The following is a 21791-nucleotide window of genomic DNA, read 5'->3' as shown; positions in this document are numbered from 1 at the left end:
GTTCTGCGATCAGACCTGCTATACATCAGTCACTATATTAAATTTCTTCTGCTGAATACTTTGGCTCTGACTTCTTGTAATTTACTAGTTCAAAATTAGGTTTATGCTGAGCACTACAATGCCACATGAACAAAGTCACTGTATTTGGAAAGTAAGCAAGTGGTTTGATTAATGCAGGAACTAATGATAGCATCTGATGGTTCCGTGACCTATGGTCCTATGTTGTGGTACCCAGTCCTCTCTCCTCCAGTTCCTTATAAATAACTTTCCCCTCATCCCAAGTAGTATCTTCACTTCCTCTGTAACATCTGCTAAGCCTCCCTGTTCACAATACGCTTGGCTCTCTCCCATGTCCCCTAAATCCCAGCTGCTGGGGAAGAAGCAGCTTGTATAATAGCTGATTTCAACATAATACTTGTGCTGATTGGGAGACTGAACAAATCTGATAGTTGCTGAGTTTGTAGGTCTGCCTTTACAATGAGGGGGTCTTAATTTGGGTCTGTTTCCTCTGCCCAGATGCCAACACTGTCAGATCTTTTAGCAACTTGTTTTTAAGGCACCAAGCTCCCTGTTGAAATGCAGGATGATGGGCGCAGATGGGGGAATACTGCATAGGAGAGTCTCAGAGACCTGCCAAAGGGCAAGGGTCATGGATTTAATTTCCTTATCAAAGACAAATTAAAAGTAGAATGAAGTGGGAGAAAGGGAGTAGTTTGCATGTGTGTGTTCCTGTTCTCAAATGGACTCCTGATTAATGGCCTCCATACTGCTCCAGAGCCTCCCCAGCAACTCCATTCCTCCCAGCCCATTTGGAGATATCCACACTCCTCTCTGACCCTGAAAATGACCCCCCCTACCCATACCAGTCACCTATCTCCTCTCCCACAGTGTCCCCTCTTCCTCCAAAACCCTGCCCCAGCCTTGGTCTGAACCCCAGCCTCTCAGTCCAACCCAGAGCCTCCCGCTCCTGTGTTCTCACTCTTTCCACCTCCACTTCTGCCACAGGTTGCTGCCAAGCTGAGAGCTCCATACCCACCTCTTCTTACCCCAATCAGGTCTGACTGACAGCAATATGTCCAAAATAACCCCTCACTCTTACATTCTGGAGATATTCCCAACAGTGAGCCTCGTGGGCTTGTTGGCTGCCGCGGCAGCTGACTGTGTCACTTTCCTGGGGCTTCTTGCTTGCTAACACATACCGATGTCGTAAGAGATCCTTGCAAGCACAAGACCTATTCACAGCAGAAATCTGCACTGGAGTAGAAGTGTGCACTTGAGCTTATAGGGCTACTGTGGTGATCAAGAAAGTGGAGAGTTTACTTTACAAGAGAAAAATATAATGTCTTGACAAGTCTTACACAGCAAGAGGAAGGCCAAGAAGGGATATGATTGCTCTCTATAGATACATCAAGGAGGTAAACAGCAGGAAGAAAGAAGAGTGATACAGCCTAAATGATATTGCTGCAATAGAATAAACCGGCCGTGAATAAATGGAGGTTGATGGTTTTAACCATCCAATACCGAGGCTCTGAAACTGCATTGTAAGAGCAGTGGGAGCAAAAATAACCTAACTAGGTCTCACGTGGAATTTGTCAAGTCATGAATGAGGCTGGGAGAGGCTCATTCTCCATAGCCCTAGGAGCCTGCTATGCAGGGAGTACCAGCAGCAAGCCAGATTTTCATCCCTATTGCACTGCCTCACCATGCAGCCCAACGCCTGCAAGGCCAGGTGGAGCATTCAAGATGGCTCTTACTTAATAAGTGCCTTGAACACTAATAATATCGCTTTACTTTGTGGTGTATCCATCTATTAATGTAACCTGCTATCATCTTTGCCTTCTTTTTTTTTTCCAGCAGCTGTGAAATGATTTGATGGTTTTAATTATTTTTCATAATAACCCCCAAATTCCTCTCTTGATTAGCTTGCTAGATGAGATTTCCACTTAGTACATATTCTCTAACTTGGTGTTTGGTTTCCCTGCTAATTATCTCACATTTTTTCTGTGTTAAGCTGCATTTGCCATCTGCTCATCCAGTCACAAAAAAATAATGGAAAACCTTTTGAATCCAATTGCATTCTCCTAATTACTGGCTCTGCCTCCAGTTGCGTTATTACCCACAGATTGGAAGATCTTGGGCCAAATAATTGATAAAAAACAGTGAGATTCCTTTGATTTTTGGCTGAGCCATGGTGACACATACCGAGATCCTGATCTTTCACTTCCTACTGTTGTATATTTTAAGTTCCCCGTCTTTCAGAAAAAAATAAACGTCTGAGTCATGCTTCTCTCAATTTTCACGTATGGTATTGGTGCTGTGTTTCCCACACTTAGACCAAGCTCCTACTGTGAATGAGTATTTCATTTATCTGTACTCTGAGTGTACTCTCTCCAGGGAATTCATAGGAAGTTAGTAGTACTTCCGCAGAGCCTCATTGTTTCACTAAGCATGAACTCTTTAATGCAGAGCATTCATTTGTAGCTATGCATATGTGGACTTCTGCAGATGTTTTACAATGCTGATGCTTTCAGCATTTAAAACAACAACAACAAAACACTTAAATTTCATCTATACCTTTTCTTTTTTTCTCTGGATCTATTGATTTTTATTTTATTTTTTTCAGCCTTTCAGTGTTTCTGTATATGATTTTGGTGTAATTGTTTTGAGCCTTCAGCTGTGGTTTGGTGGTGCTTGTTACCTCTCGGTACTTGCTCTCTTACCTGATGACAAATACGTTAATTTTGCAAGTTGGTCTCTTCCATCCTAGATTCTTGTTACCTAGCTTTTTATCACAAAAATCATTCTTGTTCTTTGTTCCTGTCTGTATACTTGCTGATTTTTTTGCTAAATTTTACATGGGAGAATCTGTTTCTTTCACAATAGACTCTCTTATTTCCAAATCAGATAAATTGGATTTGGAGTTATTACAGTAAGGAGATCTCCTATATAAGCTATATAATATAGAGCTGTTTCTTCCCACTGTGAAAAAAATGTTTCATATAAGTGTAACCCTTGCAAGTCATTAATTTGGGCAGCGTGACTGAAATGTCATGACAAAGACTTGAAATCATTATGACAGAGACTTGAAATCATTGTGAATCCAGGTTTATTACAACATTTGATCTTGAACATCAGCAATGATAATGTTTTTTGTTGTTGTTGTTTGGTTTTTTTTTGTTTGTTTGTTTGTTTGTTTGTTTTGTTTTGTTTTTTTCTGAAGGTCTTTTTAAAAGCAGAGCCTGGGCTTCTAGTTAGCTAGACAAGCAAGCCAAAGAACTGTTTAAAAATGCCTGGATTTCCTCAGAGTTACCAGTTCTTTTGTATTCCTAATTATTGTTTCAACAGCAAGATGTCACTGATCTCGATGTTTCCATTTAACAAAAAGAAATACCAGTTGAATGGTAATTGTAAGCATCATATTCAATGTCTTCAACATGAAGCAATGCTAATTTGGGAATTTACCTGAAGCTTCATGCGAGAGATTATTTCCTCTCCTCTTTTCAGTTCAATTTAGTTTTTTCATGTGTGTACTTCTGTGGTCCAATTTTTTATGTATTTATGGTACAACTTGATATTATGGTAATATGGTATTAAATATGGTAATATGATATTAAAGGTAAGGAGAAGGGAATGGATGTTCTTTCATTTCCTTCACATTTGCTTTTGCTATATGGACATTCAAGGATTTCCTAATCTGGTTCAATTTCAAAGTAGACACATTTAAGAAAATATGTTAGTTCTCATGAAATCAGTGTTAATAAATCACGTTTAAAATTCAACGTATTTACCTGTTTTCTTTTGTAGGCTTGTCATCCCCGTGTGTATGTGAAAGCATGTAGACTCACCTCCAGAGTTTTATTTTGTTTTTATGAATATTAAAAAAAACAACAAACATTTAATTAATGAATTAATTTTTGCTATGGAACCAGACCAGACAGAACCAAAATCCCAAAGCTAGTGAAAATTTTGCGAGCCTTCAGAGCATGGAGAGATCAAAAATATATGTGAAGCTATGTTTTATGAATAATCTCCAAGGAAACATTCAGACTCCTCCAGGTAGTTTAGCTGCTAAGTGAATTTTTGTTAGATTGTTATTTATATCATAAAACAAGGCAGGACAATTTATACCATAATACTTCACTTAAGCCAAAGCATTTCTAAGTCTAATGGATAGATTCGTGTTATTACTAGCTCATCATACAATTAGATCATGAAGATTATATGGTTATTAAAGGTGCCTGAGATTTTAATGAAGAGTTATGTATACAGGGAAACTTGTTTACATTTTGACTTCATCTTAGCCAATGTTATGCTTTACTGTTTTTCAACCAAATCTGAGACTCAATTGTTTCTTGAAGACAAATGGTACTTGTCTAAGTACATCACCCAATGATTGAAAGATTTTAAATAGGAATACTTAGATAAATAGGGCTGAAAAATAGCCATGGTAAATCATGTTCCTTTTTTTTTTTTTTTTCCTCCCAAGGATGAAGTATTAAATCTGGCAGACAGACAATTTCACACCTGTGTGTCTGTTTTCTCTTGATTAGTAATTCAGCAGTGTTTCTGTGATTAAGAGGATTTAGCATTACAAACTAGTAGTTTGTGACATTTATTTATGAGTAACTTGTGTATAATTATTTATCATTTTACTGTTGAAAGCTGGATCTTAAGTTTTTCACTGTCTCTTGCAAGTAATTCATTATTATATTCTTGGTGATAAGAATCCCCTTAGTTTCAAATTTTCAGTCATTTACCCCTTAGTTACATCTTGTAAATAATTTGACGGAGGCCAGTAACACTGTGGAAATCACAGAACTTTTGTGCTTATCATATCTAAATACATGCCTAGTCCTGCAGATAAACTGACTTAAGACACTATTGAGGGGTCAGTTTGCAAAGAATAGTATGGCTATCTAAAAGAAAAGCTGCATTAACTTTTTTTTGTGACTGAAACAAATTTTCTCCCATTTAAGTATTCAGACAGAAAACAAAACTGAGGGTGGCAGTTTCTTGGCATAGTCTCTGAACTGGATCATGTATCTTATAAGAGAAATAGCTCAGTTAATCTGTAATTTTTCATTTTTTTCTGTAGACTTGCTTCCAGTATCTTGTATGGAAGTAGAGAAAAGTTTTGATAATTCTAAGATTAAAAGAGATGTTCTCAGTTACAATAGAAATTTTATTTAATGATTTTGTAAAAAAAAAAGTAGAGATAAACTGATTTTGTTGCATGCAAACTCAGTTGACTAATCTGAGAATTCACAGGCACTTAATATGGACTAATGTCTTTTAATAGTCTTAAAAGCGATGTGTAATCATACAACTTCATTTTATATTTGACAAAACAAAATGTTTTATTTCCAAAATGCAATAATATTCAGATGGGGCTAGCAACAGTATCCTACCCTTAGGCTGTGTTTGTCAATGAAAGTTTGTTCCAATTATGATAATACCAATGATTTGTACTTAATTAAGTGAGTATTTATACATTAATTTGAGCTTGAGAGTTTTATGAATGTATTAACAAAGTCTAAAACACTTTAAAGATTTATACCAAGGTTCTAATTTCAACAATGTTTAAGAATCAGACAAAATCATCCCATAGGAGTTTTGGGTATTTGCACTTCATGTTCCCCTAAGTTTCTAAGCAACACATAGAGATGTATGATGCTTAGCAGTTACGACTATGGCATAGTGCATATTAAGTCACATATTTTTTATTTAGACCTTCGGGCTGCTTTTGATGAATGTGCTCTGTATATAGACTTCTAACACTGCAGATCTGGACTACCTTGTAGCTAACTATCAAAGAAATCACCAGACCTTGACAAAAAATGTTAAGAATGTGAAGGTCAGATAAGTGATAGTGAATACTGGTTTGCTCCAGGAAAGTAAAAGATGCGGTTGGCTGAAAAGAGGTATCTGTTATTGTCTACATGATGTATTGAAGAAAGAAAAAGAACTATTCATGTAGTTAAAGAGAAATAATAACTTTAAATCTGTTGTTTCAACTTTGCTTTTGGCTCTTTAAGGCTAAACTTATGAGTGTTTCTGAAAGAAAAAAAATAAATAATCAGACTTTTTAGTTCCTGAATTCAAGGTCTCAGTTGTAGCTTCATGAAATATTTTTGGACTCTCAACTCCTCAATTTTACATCTTTTTGTGAAAGGACCTACTTCCAGTTCTTATTAATGTTCATTTAGTTGCAACTGGAATTTTGGCTTGTTTTCACTTATGAATGACGAGGAATGTAAAAATTTCCAGATGTGCTCAATTTCACAAGCTGTTCCAGCATAGGGGTTCTGGACAGGTATGGAGCCAGAACAAGTGCACCAGAACAAGTTATGAGCTAGGAGATGACGTTAGTAGTTGTTTTGTGAAAAATGACAAGCTTTTTTTTTTTTTAGTTTCTACTATGAAAGTTAAAATTAAGCACTCTTGTTACTTTGAGCTTAGTCTGAGTCCTGCAGTGAGCTCTCTGATTTTGTAATGGTTATGGTAGTGGTCATATTTATAAATCCAGTAAAATGGAAATGTTTGGACTTATCCATGGAGCAGACTTCTTCTGAGAATGTCCAAGAGAAAAGGAGAAGTATATTTTGGTCAGTTCACTCTTAAAATTTTGCCATACTATGCTTATGAACACTTATTAGTTTGGTGGCAAAGGCTATACAGATTTTTGTTTGCTTGTTAATTAAGTTTAATGTTTCACATTAAATTTGTGTTTCTTGTGTATTTGCTCAATCCCAACAAAACATAACATCTTTAATGGAGAGTAGAGATTATATGGAAGCTCTTCTCATGGGTACAGAGATATAAGTAGTAATGCCATTAAATGCCAAAAGACATTATCTCCTTCTCTGGAGATATTTAAGGCCCATCTGGACACCTACCTGGGAAGCCTGCTCTAAGGAACCTGCTTTAGCAGGGGGGTTGGACCCAATGATCTTTCGAGGTCCCTTCCAACTCCTTCAATTCTCTGATTCTGTGATTTCTGATTCTGATAATCACAGAATCACAGAATTTCTAGGTTGGAAGAGATCTCAAGATCGAGTCCAACCTCTGACCTAACACTAACAGTCCCCACTAAACTATATCGCTAAGCTCTACATCTAAACGTCTTTTAAAGACTTCCAGGGATGGTGACTCCACCACTTCCCTGGGCAGCCTGTTCCAATGTCTAACAACCCTTTCGGTAAAGAAGTTCTTCCTACGATCCAACCTAAGACTTAATTAATTAACTAATTATGGACTGGTCAAGACAGAAATCCTTACAGAGGATAGTTCTGGCCTCATATAAACAGGCTTCGTTTCCACCCAGCCTGTACTGAAGAAGGAATCCATTTTAGGATTCTTTCTTAGGTCAGTATAAATGGCTTATATGACAGGTCAGACCTTGAGCTATGGTCTATAGCTGTTCGGACACATTGCCTGGTACGTTAGGGTAACTGCCGTAACCTCCTCAAGTAATCACGTAGCATGTGAGGTGTTTTGGGACTGGACCAATTTGGAGCTTTAGCTGTATATCACAGTCCTTCCATGTTTAAGTGCCCTTTTGTTACAATCTCAGCAGTGTGGCTTTACAGCTAGCAGGTTGAAGGAGGTAATTATTCCCCTTTTTTCAGCACTTGAGATCCTGCAATTGGAGTAGAGCCCAGTTCTAACCCCTGCCCCTGTGCCAGTGTAAGACATAGCCAAACTGGAGTGTGTCCAGAGTACAGCTACCAGGATGGCTAGGGTACCTGAGCTCATGGTGCACAAGGAGACACGGGCGAGATCTGGGTTTGCTCAACCTGAAGAAGAGGAAGCTAAGAGGAGAGCAGAGATAATTGCTGTCTTCAGCTGCTTCTTCATTACAGAGAAGATGGAGCCAGCCAGCCAGGCAGACTGAAAGGATGAGAGGGAAGGGACAGATATTGCAGCAAGGGAAATTTCAATTACACACGAGGAAAAAAATCTTCAGGGTGAGGGTGCTCAAACACCACAACAGTTGACCATCGAGACTGTTGATTCTCCTTCCTGGTGGATTTTCACAACTGAGGTGGACAAAGCCTGAGAAAACTCATGTTACTTTGAAATTGGCAGTGCTCTGTCTTGAGGGGTAGACTCAAGACATCTCTTCCAACCTGTGTTGTTTGAAGTCCATGTACATTGCTGATTTTACGTGAAGGATATCATTCCACAGTCTCAGCAAGGAGACTTTCTCTTGCTCAGATGTGGATACACCTTGAACTTCATCTCCTTTTATTCTAAATTCATTTTTAACCCTCTAATGGTTACATCATGCTCTTTCACACTTCTTGTACACCCTTTGTATTTCAAATGACCTCTTTAAATCTGTTTGTCATCTCTCCACCCCATTCAAATCCTTTTGAAATCTGATTCCAATATGACATATAAGAAAAGAAAGGGGAGATAAAATCAATTTAACCTTCAGAGTACTGGAGTATCAGAGTATGTGATCTAGTCTATAACTGTGCTGTCCCATCCTATATTTTTTGCTATTTGTCTATCTGGTTCTTTGTTATATCATGCTCAGCTTGGATTTGTACCATTTTTACTTGTTCTTACGAGGCTGTGAAATTATTGATGAAATCTTTTAATGTAAGCTAAGTAAAAGAAGAGAGAAAAGACAGAGAGGGATGAATGGTGATAGATAGCCTAGCAATTATTTGCATTAGTATGCTGTTGAGGTTTGACCCCATGTTCACTGAATTCCAATGAGACTTGTATTGGCTTCAGAAGGGTTTGGAGCAAGCCCGTGGCACAAAATGTCTTCAGTTTGGTGTTTCATAGCACTGTCATAGATCTATGGTCTCACAATTTTTTATCATCAGTCTTCCTCTACTTGGTGCTTTTCATAAAGATGCAACAGTGTGATTAGGGGTTTGTGAGTTTTTTTCCCCTCAGTTGTAAGGAAGATGACTCACTATAACCATAGAATGTCAAATACAAGAAAATGAATAGAAAAATGAGAAAAGCATGTAGATTTGCTCTTTATAAGCACACCTGATTTTTATTTTTATTTTTTGGACTCATTCAAGGATATTTGAACTTCACACTTCAACAGTGTGCATTTGAAATGTGTATCAGAAACATGCTAACATACATCCATTTTATTACTGCTTATGGCTGCCACTCTGAAAAAAAAGTATTTGTGTTCAAATCATCAAGAGAGAAAACATTAGCTTTTTCTTTTTTTTTTTTTTTTGAGTGGTTTGTATTCTGCTTTTTATCGCTTCAGTTACTTTTGTTTTCCTATGAAAATATTTGATTGCCTGGTCTCATCATTCTTTTCTGAAATATATTTTGGCTTGGTTAATGCACATGTAATGTGTAAACTCCATATGGAGAAGGATTCTGATGTGCAAGTATTGTGAATAAGTTCTGGCATTGCTTTGAGCAAGAACCTTATATTTTTATCTGGGGAAAATAATGGGCTCTTAGTGCTTGCTTTATATATTTGGTTGGATGTCAGTTCATTTGCTCAAAACGATACAAAATTAGCTTCCAGGTTGGTTGATTTTCTTCTGCTTTAGGCTCATTCTATTTTAATAATGGCTATTCTATATTATATTTCTATTTAAAGTTCTTTCAGTCTCTTCCTTTCCCAGGGCTACTTATTCCCCTTGCTCTGTCTTTCCCAATATAGCCCAACTGCTAGTCTCTCACAGGCAGTGTTTTTTTGGTTCATTTGTTTTCATTTTTGGTTTGTTGTTGTTGTTTTGTTTGTTTGTTTTTCTATTGTATTTTTTCTGTTCTCCAAAATGCAGAAATAGTGATACTCAAAGAGTGCCAGTGACACTCTTAGAAATATTAAAAATATGCAAGAGTGTAACTATTCTGCTCTACCTGCCAGCTGAAGGGTTCCGGTATTGTACTGTGTTCAATGTCAGGAACTTAAAACTTTGATTGGCAAAGTTGCAAAGAGTCTAGAGGAGAACAGCAAAGATGAGATGATCATTAGAAACCATGACTGGGGAGGAAAAATTGGATGAACAAGGTTTAGAACAGAAAAAACAAGACCTGAATAAAATAAAGAGTATCTGGAGAATCTGGAATAGATTTATGTATTTATTTATTTGTTTGTTTGTTTATTTGGTAAGTGCATTAGAGATTTTATTTTCCATCAGCATAGTTGAAAACAGTGTCTGCTTGGGATGTGTGTGTGTGCATAGATATATATGTGATTTGATTTTAATATTAAAAACTCCCCATCTGGAAAGCAACAAAGATAATTTACCTGAAGAGGGCTGTATTTCCTGTCATCAGAGATTTTGGGGAATATTTTAGAAAAACAACAACAAAAAAATAATCTGTAGGGAAAGCTCTAGTGTACTCTGCAGAGCTAGACTAGATGGTTTTTGTAGGTATCTCTCAACACCTTACCTGCATGGATGACTGAACACAGAGTGGGAGATGTCCAGAGGATTTTCTCTGGTTTCAGTATCAAGCAAGAGGATAACTGTGAATGAGAGATTCTTGGCAGACATGAAAAAATGTATCCTATAGGTCTGTCACATCAATATTTCACCTGATGGTATTGTGCAACAGTGAGATATCAACAGAAGAAACAGAAATGGATAAAGCAAAAGGTGTAGGAGAAAAAAATAGACATTAAAAGAGAGAATGAAAAACATTGTTCATAACACAGTCATCTTTTATTGCAACTATTATAGCCACGTTTAGATACAAATATTGGACTAAAATCCTGAAAATGATTAGAAGTCCCACAGCATCACCTTAAACTATGCCTTGTTTTTCAGCTGCCATAAGCCTCAATATAATGCATGGCTACTCTATGTCTCTTTAGGTGTTGTGGACTTCCCCTTCACTGGCATCAGTAAAATGATGTGAAAAAACATTGATGGAATAGTTCCAAAATCTGTTGCATTTCTTGCCATTGGAAACAGTGAAATGAAAACCTAAACCATATCTGCTAAACCTCCTTACTGAAACTCGATCCATTTTTTCACTGCTTTTTTTTTAAAAAAAAAAATTATTACTATTAGTTTGCATAAATGAAAAAGGAAAACAAAACAAAGCAAAAACCTAAGGATTGTTTTCGATGAGTCCAAAAAATTATGCTTGTAGTTAAAATTTAAAATCATATAGAGAAGGGTGGCTGCAAAGGGCCTTTGAGAGACAGAAAAGTGCTACAGCAATAAGTGGGGATACAAACTGGATGTGTGGTATTGTTCAAGAGGCACTCAGAAGGACTGACCACATCCATTTCCAGAATGCTGTACTGAAGTTATCCCTAATGCTGCTCCTCACCTTGCATATGTTTTCTTGTCTTACTGTCACTTCTGTATATTTTGGTCAAAACTCAACCAAGTTAGGCTCCGTAATCTGGGTAGACCCTGCTGAGAGTATAGCGTACTTTAAAGTGTAGTTAACTAAGAAACACAATCCACTGTCTCCTTTAAACTGATTTTGAATATCCCTAATACTGTTTTGGCTTAGTCTTATTACATTACATAGCTTGCACAGGTATTTTGAATTGTAATTTATTCATAATGGCTGTTCTGTGTCTTTCATTTGGCCAATATATTGTGTTCTTTATCATGGCCCTTTATAGTGAACTTTATTGTATTTGTATCAACCATACCAAAAAAGCTATTCACAAAGCAAGGAAGAGTGCACATGTTTAGCACAATAATTTATCTTCACTCTAATTTAAAATTTGATGCTGAACTCAGCTATGTGGAGAAAGAATGTCAGCTTTTACATGTACGGGTTTATGAACTTTAGTTTTACTTATTACCCAGGTTAGACAAGAAAAACTATCAAAATAAAATAAATTTCATATTATTTGGGGGAAAGAAAGAGCTTGTGTCTTCATGATAAATTTGTTTCTTCAAAAGATCCTTCTTATGACCTATTTTGTCAGCAAGTTCTTATATCTGGGAAAATTATTTCTGCTGGCTAGCCAATTTCAAAATGATAGAGTGAGATTAATAATATAAATACAGGTTTTCCTTGTTCTATTGATTTATTGGGTCCCAAATCTCCAAACACTCACCCGTCTTAGTCATTTTACTTTTGAGAACAATGACAAAGAAGCTTCTCACATGTATGAGTGTTTGCAAGAGTGAACATCTTTAAGTGAAGCTGATTAGCAATGTATTAAGAAGAAAGAATACCTCCTGTGAATATATCATTACAATACTTCAGATGAATCAGATATGTAGAGGCATAATCCATTAATAGGAAATGGCAGAAAGAGATGTTTAATAAATATTCTTGTCTGAAATGTTGGAATGGGTCATGTCACTGTTTCTATTCCATTACAATGTGCAGTAGCTTAAGCATTTTCACTGTAGACTTCATTTCATCCATCATGGTCATAAAATAATTGTATGCCTGAGACTGAGATTTCATGATTTCCTGAAGCTGATCTATGGTCTGGTGACTCCCGAAAAGAGAAACCTTGGTCTGCCTATGTTTGGCCACACACTCCCTCCCGGTCTTGTGCCATATATTAGCACCTTTATGATAGACGGCTGACTTGGGTCAGGGGACTGTTTTTACTAAGACTTGATTTTCTTCATTTGTTCATTTCTGAAGGAGGCAGGTTGCATATAGGCCAACAGTGTTCTCCCATTGCAAATAGGAAAGCTGCCTAAGTGTGGTTTGCCCAATGCGTATGATCAGCAGATTGAGGAGATGGTTTCTTCCTTCTGCTTGGTGCTGGTGAGGCTGCACCTGGAATGTGTGCTCAGTGTTTGGAGCTCCTTGCTTCAAGAAACACAGGGAGAAGTTGGAAGGGGTCTAGCAAAAGGCCCTCCGGTCAGGGTCTAGAAAAAGGCTGTATGGTCAGGGTACTTGGCCTACAAAGAAACTAGTTGAGGGAGCTGGGCTAATTTATTCCAGTGGAGATCCAATAGCAGCCTACGACTGTTTGAGGGAGAATTGCAGAGGTGGTGGATTCAAAGTCATTTTGGCAGTACCGGGTGATATAACAAGGAAGAAAGGCCAAAAACTGCAGATGGAGAGGTTCAAGTAGGACAGTAAGAGGTCGAGGCAGCATTAATGTAGGCTGCCCACTGAGGCTGCCACTCCATCCTTGGTGGCTTTCAAGACTTGTCTGTCCGAGCCCTGGATAAGCTGAACTTGTGGTGGCAGCAGCCCTGTTTCAGTGGGAGGCTGAGGTCTTCCAAGACCTTCAGAGGTCACTTCCAGTGAACACTTCTGTCTTGCAATGAATGTTAATGTGAAGACAGAATCTACATTTAAGACCAGTAACAACACACACACACACACAAATACAGTGGGTACTTACAAAAAGTGATTTAATTCATGCTAACACAGGTTTCCACAGCAGGTTAGGTGACTGTTTTTTCCTCTAATTAGAAAAGTCTTTAAGGGCTACTTTAGATTTGGAGCATTAATGCTGAGCTACCCATCCTTAGGTTAGGTGCACTTCAGCCTAAGTAATGTCACTTCAGCTGATGGAGCTGTAAATTTTCCACTGTTGTCATGTCCTTGACTGCTGCCATCCATCCCATCTCAGAACTGAAATTTAAATGAGATTTAAAAGAAAATTTCCGAATTAATATGGGAATTTAGTATTGACCTCTCTTCCAGAGAGATCATTTCTATCAAGATGCAGCAACTTCCAGAGAAACTAAGTTGGAATAAGTTTCAAGACAGGATTAAAGGATTTTAAAGATTTCTGTATTTATGTGTAATGCAAATGTACAAATATCTGAGTGTGATATGCATGTTTGATATGATTTTAGGCTTAGAAACATTGGACGTAAGATTTTTCAACAATTATCATAGAATAGACTTAATTATTTCCCACATCAAGTGCAAATATGTCTTTTAACTGCCATTCATAGTAGCAAAACCAGTGTGGTCTTGATTTTTTTTTTCTCTTCCTATAGTGTAGCTATAATCACTGAGATTTTCAACACAGGCACATGCACACACAGGCTCTGTGGAAGCAATGCTCTGTACATCCTCCCTGTCATGTTGTTCACGTGCCTAGCACAGGGAGTTGTGTTTCTGTTTGTCGCTCAATCGTATGTGTCAAGCACAACAAAATGGGTATCTAGTCCTCCCCCACAGCAGCAGACTATGGGGAGAGGGGAATTTATAAGCACATGATTACTGGTGAATCATCCACGTCCACAAAGTCTGCTTCTTACCAGCACTGCTGTCAGCTTGCAATGATTCCTTGCCTCTGGAAGGATACAGTGATGAATTAAAACAAAATCCCCACATGAACTTTCTCCAAGCATGTATATGAGGTAAGAGAAGAAACACCTGGCCTGCCCGTCAGCACAGGAACTTAAACAAACACCTGAAAGAAAGCCAAAAAAAGCAGTTGCCCATCAGGGATAATGCTGAGAGCTAGCTTTTGGACAACTTTCTGGCACCAGTCTTATCTGTAAGCCTTATTTTGCGGTCAGACTATCTGTCCTGCTCTAGACTGCAGCAGTTCTGTGGCAGTGTATTAAGGGACTTGAGAGCATCCAGAGGACAACAAAGCTGGTAACACGGCCAGAAGGCATGTTCTGTGAGGAGAGACTGAGGACACTTGGGTTCTCCAGTTTGGAGAAGAGGAGGCTGAGGCAGCCTTGCTATTCCCTGCAGCTCCCTGAGAAGGGGACATACAGAGGGAGATGCCGTTCTCTGCTCCCTGTTCACCAAGGGCAGGACGCAAGAGAATGGCACAGAGCTATGCCAGGGGAGGGTCAGACTGGGTGTTAGGAGACATTTCCTCACACTGAGGGTGGTCAAACATTGGAACAGGCTTCCTAGAGAGGTGGCTGATGCCCCAGGCCTGTCAGTGTTCAAGAGGCATTTGGAAAATGCCCTCATGAATGTGCTTTACCTTTTTGGTTAGCCCTGAAGAGGTCAAGTAATTGGACTTGATGATATCTGTAGGCCCCTTCCAACTGCACTATTCTATTCAAGTATTGGCACTAAGGTATGTTGGTGGGAAAAGAGGGAAGCTAATAATTTGTACTGTTGAATGGGGACCTTTGGAAAATGGTGTTGAGGGCTGCAAAAAATGTCAAGCAGACTCTTTGGACTGTAGCAAGCCACTGAAGTGGTTGTTAGCAGGACATAGAGGATCAGCAAAAAGCCAGGAGTTCAGAAACCAAGTCTCAGTTTGTTCTTCCTTATCAATCAGGATAATAAAGTGCACACAGACAGGCAGCCCCTCTCAGTCAAACCTCAGAAAGTCTTTGAATTAAAAGTGAAAAAAATCTTCTGAGCTGCTTCCTCTGCATCACTTCGGATTGTGGCAAGTGCATTTTTCATCCAGACGTGGAAAAAACTGTCCTGTGGTATCTGTGACTAATTTTTTTATGCTTTTCATTGGTGGGTTTTCCCAAGCTTGCCACTGGACTGTTTGCAGTTTGTCAATTCTGCTGGGGACACCAGTGAGTCTATCTAAAGATCATTCAACTAGGTGCTTCACAGTGCTGACCTGCATCAAAATTAATTTCTCTCTCTCTCTCTTTTTTTTTTTTTTTTTTTCTGGCATTTTATCCTGTTTTAAAACTGTGATCCACCTAAGACAGTAGTAGAGTTGCCTGAATTAACATAACTTTTCTCATTCCTTCCCATCATGTATACTAAAATCTCTGACAGTATTAAAAAGCAACAACTAACATTTTTAAAATACAGGGAAGATGTAGGGTCAAGTACCATTACAACAATGGCTTATTTTGTGATAGACTCTTATCTGTATTTAGAAGTACTTCTAAATAACTGGCAATGTTACAGAAGCACTGTAAAGGTCAATCAACTCAGTGTATGCCTTTCATATTTTATGTTTCTGGTGCCTTTTTTTTTTTTTTTTTTTTTTCCATAACAACAAGATCACAGCTGAAGTCCAATCTTCTATTTGCCATTTGATGGAAAAAAAAGAAATTTAACAGGCTTTTGAGTTAAGGGATTTGTATATAACCAGGAATATTAAACCGTTCTTTGTACTTAATTTGTATAAAGACAGATGCACACGTAAATGTGTGTGCATGTATATGCATGTTTTCTTCAGCATACTTTTCGCTGTTAGTTGTCATTTTTCATTCAAATCTTAAAATTCCAGAGGTTTGTTATTGAAACATATACTTATCTGTCTTGAACAAGTCTTTTTCTAGCACTGTCAGAATTATCTGCCAACTTGGTTACAATCCCTGTGATTTCAGTTGATTCTGCTGTTCGGATTCTAAATAAAAACTTTGTTCTTCAGCTTGATATCAACACCTGAAGCAGCTATATCTCAAGCGAGGGATGCTTGAAATAATTTCCTGTGTGTGCAAATATTTGTACATTATGCAAAATAATTGACAACCAACTTCCAAATAGTGATGTATAAGTAAAATAATACTTGTAAATTTGGAGACCCTGTGGTTATTAAGATGGAGTTGTATTTTCTTCATTTCTATACTTGAATACTTCATATAACAGAACATTGACTGACTTATTTCATTTACTTGTGAAGACTTTAAAGTCTTTCATGACAAAGAAGTATAATAACTTTGTTTCTGTTATTTTCTGCTACCTCCAATGATAGAATATTAGGAGGCTTAAACTTTGAATGGCTGTTGTCGCTTCAGTATTGTACAGCCACAAATACAAAACAAGTCATGTGGAAGCAAAAACTCCTGCTACCTGAATTCATTCATTCTGTCGAGATGATAGTTACATAAATATAACTAGAGACTTATATAGCTCTATTTAGAAAATTCTTCCAGCAAAAATTCTTTTTTGAAAGTTATGTTGCAGCTGTTTAAAAAGAAAAAAAAAAGACAGAAAAAAAAAAAAAGTTGCTGAAAATAGAAATACATTTTCCGTGCTAAATTTGAGTTCCATAAGGTTTGTTTTATTTGAATGTAATTATGATTTCATAACTCTAGACTGCAGAGATCTTAACAACAAGAAATTATATTTTTTCTCTTTTTCTTTGCAGAGTCACAGTGTACACTCTGTGGGGAGCCTGAAGGTGAGCATATTTTACTCTTCATATTTTTCAAAGCAACTAGTGATGAACGCTTGACTCAAATGATACGTGTGTACAATAGAATGGAAATGGTATCTGAATGATGAGAACCAATGAAAGACATTCTTCCTTATGTTAGATACCAAAAATGAATTGAATTAAGCTGAGTAAAGCACAGTACATGCTCCAGGCAGGAAATAACTTAAAGGACAAATATTCCATTAGAGCAAAAACGGAAATATTTACTTCTTATTCTTTTATGTGTTTGTCAAACTAATTTGGGGTAAGAGACAGTGTGAAGAAACATTTAAGGAGACTACTTTGAGGATGGAAAACAAAGAGATTAGACATAAAAGGGAAATGAGAAAATGTTTATATATTTGATATGATTTACAGAGAACATAGAGGCTAACACTTTTTAGCAGGTGAAGTGAATAAATATTGCTTCTGAAATAAGGATAATTAAGCAATAACTGTTATGCAGTGCAAATATATGTCCAAGTGAAGGTGTATGCTGTTTTTTTTTTTTTGTTTTATTTTTTTCCAAGTGACTAATTAAATGCCAAGGTGAGACCCACAATTTACCTAAATACACATTGCAGTAATGAGATTATGATTTTCGAGGCAGGCCATCATCGAAGAAAATCTCTCTCTCTCTCTCTCTCTCTCTCGCACACACACACACATTGATGCTGTTTTAAAGAAAATGTCAAAAAAAAAATGACCTTAGTTTCAGATCAACCATCTGGAGTCTTTCTAAGAAAAGTAGTCTGCAATAGCAAAAGTAACTGCTGAAGCAAAGTATATTCTTCAAAAAAAAAAAAAATATAGATTCTGTGCTGTTCCCAAAGAGATTCAGCTTTGTATCTTGAATAGTTTCTGTAAAGCAATTTAAAGCTTTAACTTTTTATAAATGTAGGAGGGAGAAGTTAGCAAGAGATGAAATCTAGAAGTGAAAGGCTTTGAGACCTCGCATCTCGTGAAATATAACTCAGTAAATTAAACATCCATTATTGGCTTCTACTTTGTACTTTTCTACTGAAAAAAATAATTGTTTTAGAATTGGTTTTTACTTTGCATTGCTTTTAGAAACAGTCAATTCTTGATTAGTTCATGCTTACTGTCTTTTATTTGATAAACTTATATTAGCACAGATACACATATGGAAAGTAAAAATAAGACAGGTGTTTATTTGCCTTTCATGTAGTATTTCTTCCATGTTAGGTTGGTCCAACTTTAAGGTTAGACACTGGATTAGTTCTGTTTTCTTGCATGCTGTTCTTGCTTTCTAACAATAATTTGTCTGTTTTCATTACTGCACTTTCATAACTATTCAGCAATGCAAACTTTAATAAGTATAAGGACTGTTAAAAAAAAAAAAGTGGATAAAAAAAAGTAATAAAAACATTTAACATTTATGTGACTAAAATCTCACAGACAAAAGATAATTATCTGTATTGCCATAAGAACAGTTCTCAGGAACATAATGTTTAGTTTTCAGCTGTGTAGAAATGAACTTTCCCAGTGAATGTCTCCTGGATCACCAAACTCTGCACATTATTACTGGGAATGCTACTTATTAATTCTCTGCCTCAATTTTAAAACATTGACAATAATGTCAGCTTAGATTTGTGACAAGACGCAGAATCTTAAGGTTTTCTTTGTCACATTAGCACAATTTCTAATCTAATACTGAACATTCGCAGAAATTTTGTATGTTTTGTGATGAAGAAATAGTTGCTCAGTAGATATTATTTCTCTTTTTAGAAGGCAATTCTAAAAGAAATTTTACATCTTTGGTGTATGCATGGAAAATTAAGAAAAAAACCAAACACCTCAAACCTCAGAAAATATAATTTTCCTTTGGAACTATATGGTATGGTCTCATAGTAAACTAAATGAGTTGCCAAGAAAACTAGGGAAGAACTCAGAAATCATCTTTTTGGATTTACTTTGGTTTTACTTGGAATTTATGACTGTTGTCTGTAGCTTTCTTCAGAAATTTGAGATGCCCTGGGGGTTATAGTTTGAACTTTTGATATCTAAGAAATGTTCAAAAATATCAACCAGTCATAGATACCACTTGCCTCCATTTTTTTGTCCTTCCGTATTACCTTAAGCACATTAATTTACTTTAGTATATTAAGATGAATTTTCAAAATAGCAGGACAAATATGACATGGCATAGGCCTCCTCTACTAATTTCCAAAATGTTAAGTACTTGTTCATGAAATAGTAGGTAGATGTGGAGGAAGTTCCCTGATTTGGAAGAAAGGGAGACAAGACTTCACATCTTACCACATCTGAATTCCTCGGAAGCTGTTTATGCCATTTATTGAAAAACCTACCAGGTACTAGGGGTGAGTTTCTGAACAGCATCTTCTGCTTTGTATAAGAAAGTTGGTTCCTGCCAGGAGTAGTTCATTGCTCCTCCTCAAGTGAGTGTGACATGTTACAGACACACATCTGACTCTTTGCAACAGCCAGTGTTCTCTGTTAGAAGGACTGGTGTAGTCATGAGATGTTTCAGCATAGTTACTTCCATTAATACTCAAGCAGATCTAGTTTCTGTTCTTCCTAAGTCCCGCCATTATTCACAGAAGTTCAGGAAAGGATTATATTAACAAATATAATTTGCTATATTACCAAAATTGCAAACAAGTTAATTTTGTGACAGCTAAGATTTCAGTAGACAACTCTGTCTTCTCAAAGACTGTGAAAATAGAAGCTTTCTTCCAGACCTGTTTTATATCCTTCACAACTCCAGTAGTGACTTACTGTTTCTATTCATGGTTCTTTTCTTCAGTATTCTGGTATTTATGGTTCTTTTCTTCAGTATTCAGTATTATTATTCTGTTCCTTTCCTCCTTAAAGATAAATGTGCAGTCCTGTACAATACCAGCATTTTCAGCATTTTAATAAAAAGTAACCTCTAATGATTCTTTGACAGCACAAGCTTTATCTGGAAAGTGTGGTGTTAAAGAAAAATACCTCTGCATGGATACATTTCTAGTTAAGTTTGAGAATTAATATAAATTCTGGTTCTGTCCAGTCTATCACCCATTTCAGCAGAAGAAAATACAGATAATGATTCATCTTGCCTTAGGAAATCTTTTAAGCCAGTGGGAACTAGAAGCTATAGGTTGCTGGATTCATGTAAAACATCATTGTATGCTCTGCTTCTACTTAGACACTTGTGTCATAAGTCTAGGAAGAGCATGGAAAAATGTTTTTCTCCAAGTATCTGCTGCTGGCAATCATGGAGGACAGAACACTGGGAGCACTGGCCTTTGATCTGACCCTATTAATTCTTATGGGCTTGTGTTCTTATCAGTTTGAATTTAAAAAATAGTGGCTCTGAATGGATTTTTTTTTTATAGCCATAGAAGGGAAAACCTGTGTTAACTTTGCTGTAGGTATTAAGCTTTCTGCACTGTTACTGTGATGCTGATAGCACTTTCCAATTTATTTAAAAGTATTACATGATGTAAATGAGATTCTCTGTGTTGAAGCTCCTGATGCATTATGAAAGTTATAGAATACTCTGAGCAATTATGCAAAGGCTGTGGAGTAGGTAGTAGGCAGTTCAACCTATTGTTCTCTCTGTTATCTGGTACCTCTTGATCTTGCAGTCTACATACGGGCTGTAATATGCATATCTCATTCTACCGCAGATATAATCTGGCAAATATCCTTTCAATTCCACAGCACTTAGTAATCAAGTCTAGCTCTCCAAAAAGATACTGATATACACAAAGGTTATGAGTAACAGTACTTCTGTATTTTACTGTGATCTGCTTTAAATGCATAGAAAGAAGACAACTTTCATTATGAACAATTCAGTGAAGACGTCTAATTAGGATGGTAGTTAAAGAAAAACAAAATATTCATATTTGTAAGGAAAGAGATGGAGAGTACAATACAGTACATTAAAGCACCACTTGTGCATATTAGAAGTACCCTATCCTGAAATACTGAGTTAAATCTTTGCTGCCCCCCACCACCAGAAAAGAATATAGCAAAGAGGTTAGGAATCTAGGTATATAGTAAACTTGGTAAAATATACGAGGAGCAGTCCCATGTGAATGAACATCAAGATGGTTTGCTCTGTGTAATTTAGAGAAAGAACCATTAAAAGAATGCAAAATATACCTACTGCATGTTTCTGATAAATGATACATCCATTTTCTATGGGATCATGAAAACCAGGCATTCCAGTTTTGTAATATATCCTGAGCAAGAAAATATTCAAAAGCAGAACAAGCATAACTTAGAAAGACAAATACAGATGTGGAATTTGCTGCCACAATGTGACTTTTGAGATTGACTTCAAGTTCAGTTAACACTGGATGTTTCAGTGAACAGTAAGAACTTTCCTAAGGATCTGGGATAGGAAGAAGTCTCACTATTATCAGTAATGGCTTTATATAAATAAAATAACTTCTCTTTTAATAGATAAAGCATATGCTTCCCCTAGGGGTAGGTTATTGTTTCATAAGCCATTTATTCATCTTTGGTTTTGATTAATTTGTTAGTGACTGTAGCCAGAAACTGAATGTCCTACTGGGCCTGCTTTGTTGCGGAAATCTTCATATTCTTTCTATGAAAGCCTTGTGAGTTTCTGAAAGTCAACCTCTAAAGAATGAACTGGAAAGATTCCCCCTTTCCTACCTCATTTAGGTGAGCGGGTCTTTTTAACTATGTTCATGCTGTGGGGTAGCTGTTTATCCAAAGGTTAAGGTTGAGGTGGAATAGAATTACCAAAGTGGCAGCCAGAACTGGAGTCTTACACATTATCCCAACTTAGAGGAGCTAACAATGA

The 21791-nt window shown here is 36.9% G+C and overlaps 1 protein-coding gene across 22 annotated transcripts in view; it reads left to right on the top strand.

The window, feature by feature from the left end:
* Window positions 1–21791, top strand: part of DLGAP2 (DLG associated protein 2) — a 469035-nt gene that overhangs the window by 206377 nt on the left and 240867 nt on the right. For all 22 annotated transcript variants that reach the window (XM_068678444.1, XM_068678448.1, XM_068678451.1 and 19 more), the window contains one exon: window positions 16940–16972. In XM_068678444.1, coding sequence (XP_068534545.1) covers window positions 16940–16972 — 33 coding nt within the window. The remainder of the gene's footprint in view (window positions 1–16939; window positions 16973–21791) is intronic.

This window comes from Anas acuta, chromosome 3, assembly GCF_963932015.1.
Source record: "Anas acuta chromosome 3, bAnaAcu1.1, whole genome shotgun sequence".
Taxonomy (NCBI): domain Eukaryota; kingdom Metazoa; phylum Chordata; class Aves; order Anseriformes; family Anatidae; genus Anas; species Anas acuta.
Note: the sequence above shows the minus strand (reverse complement) of the source record. Positions and strands in the feature narration are given on the sequence as shown.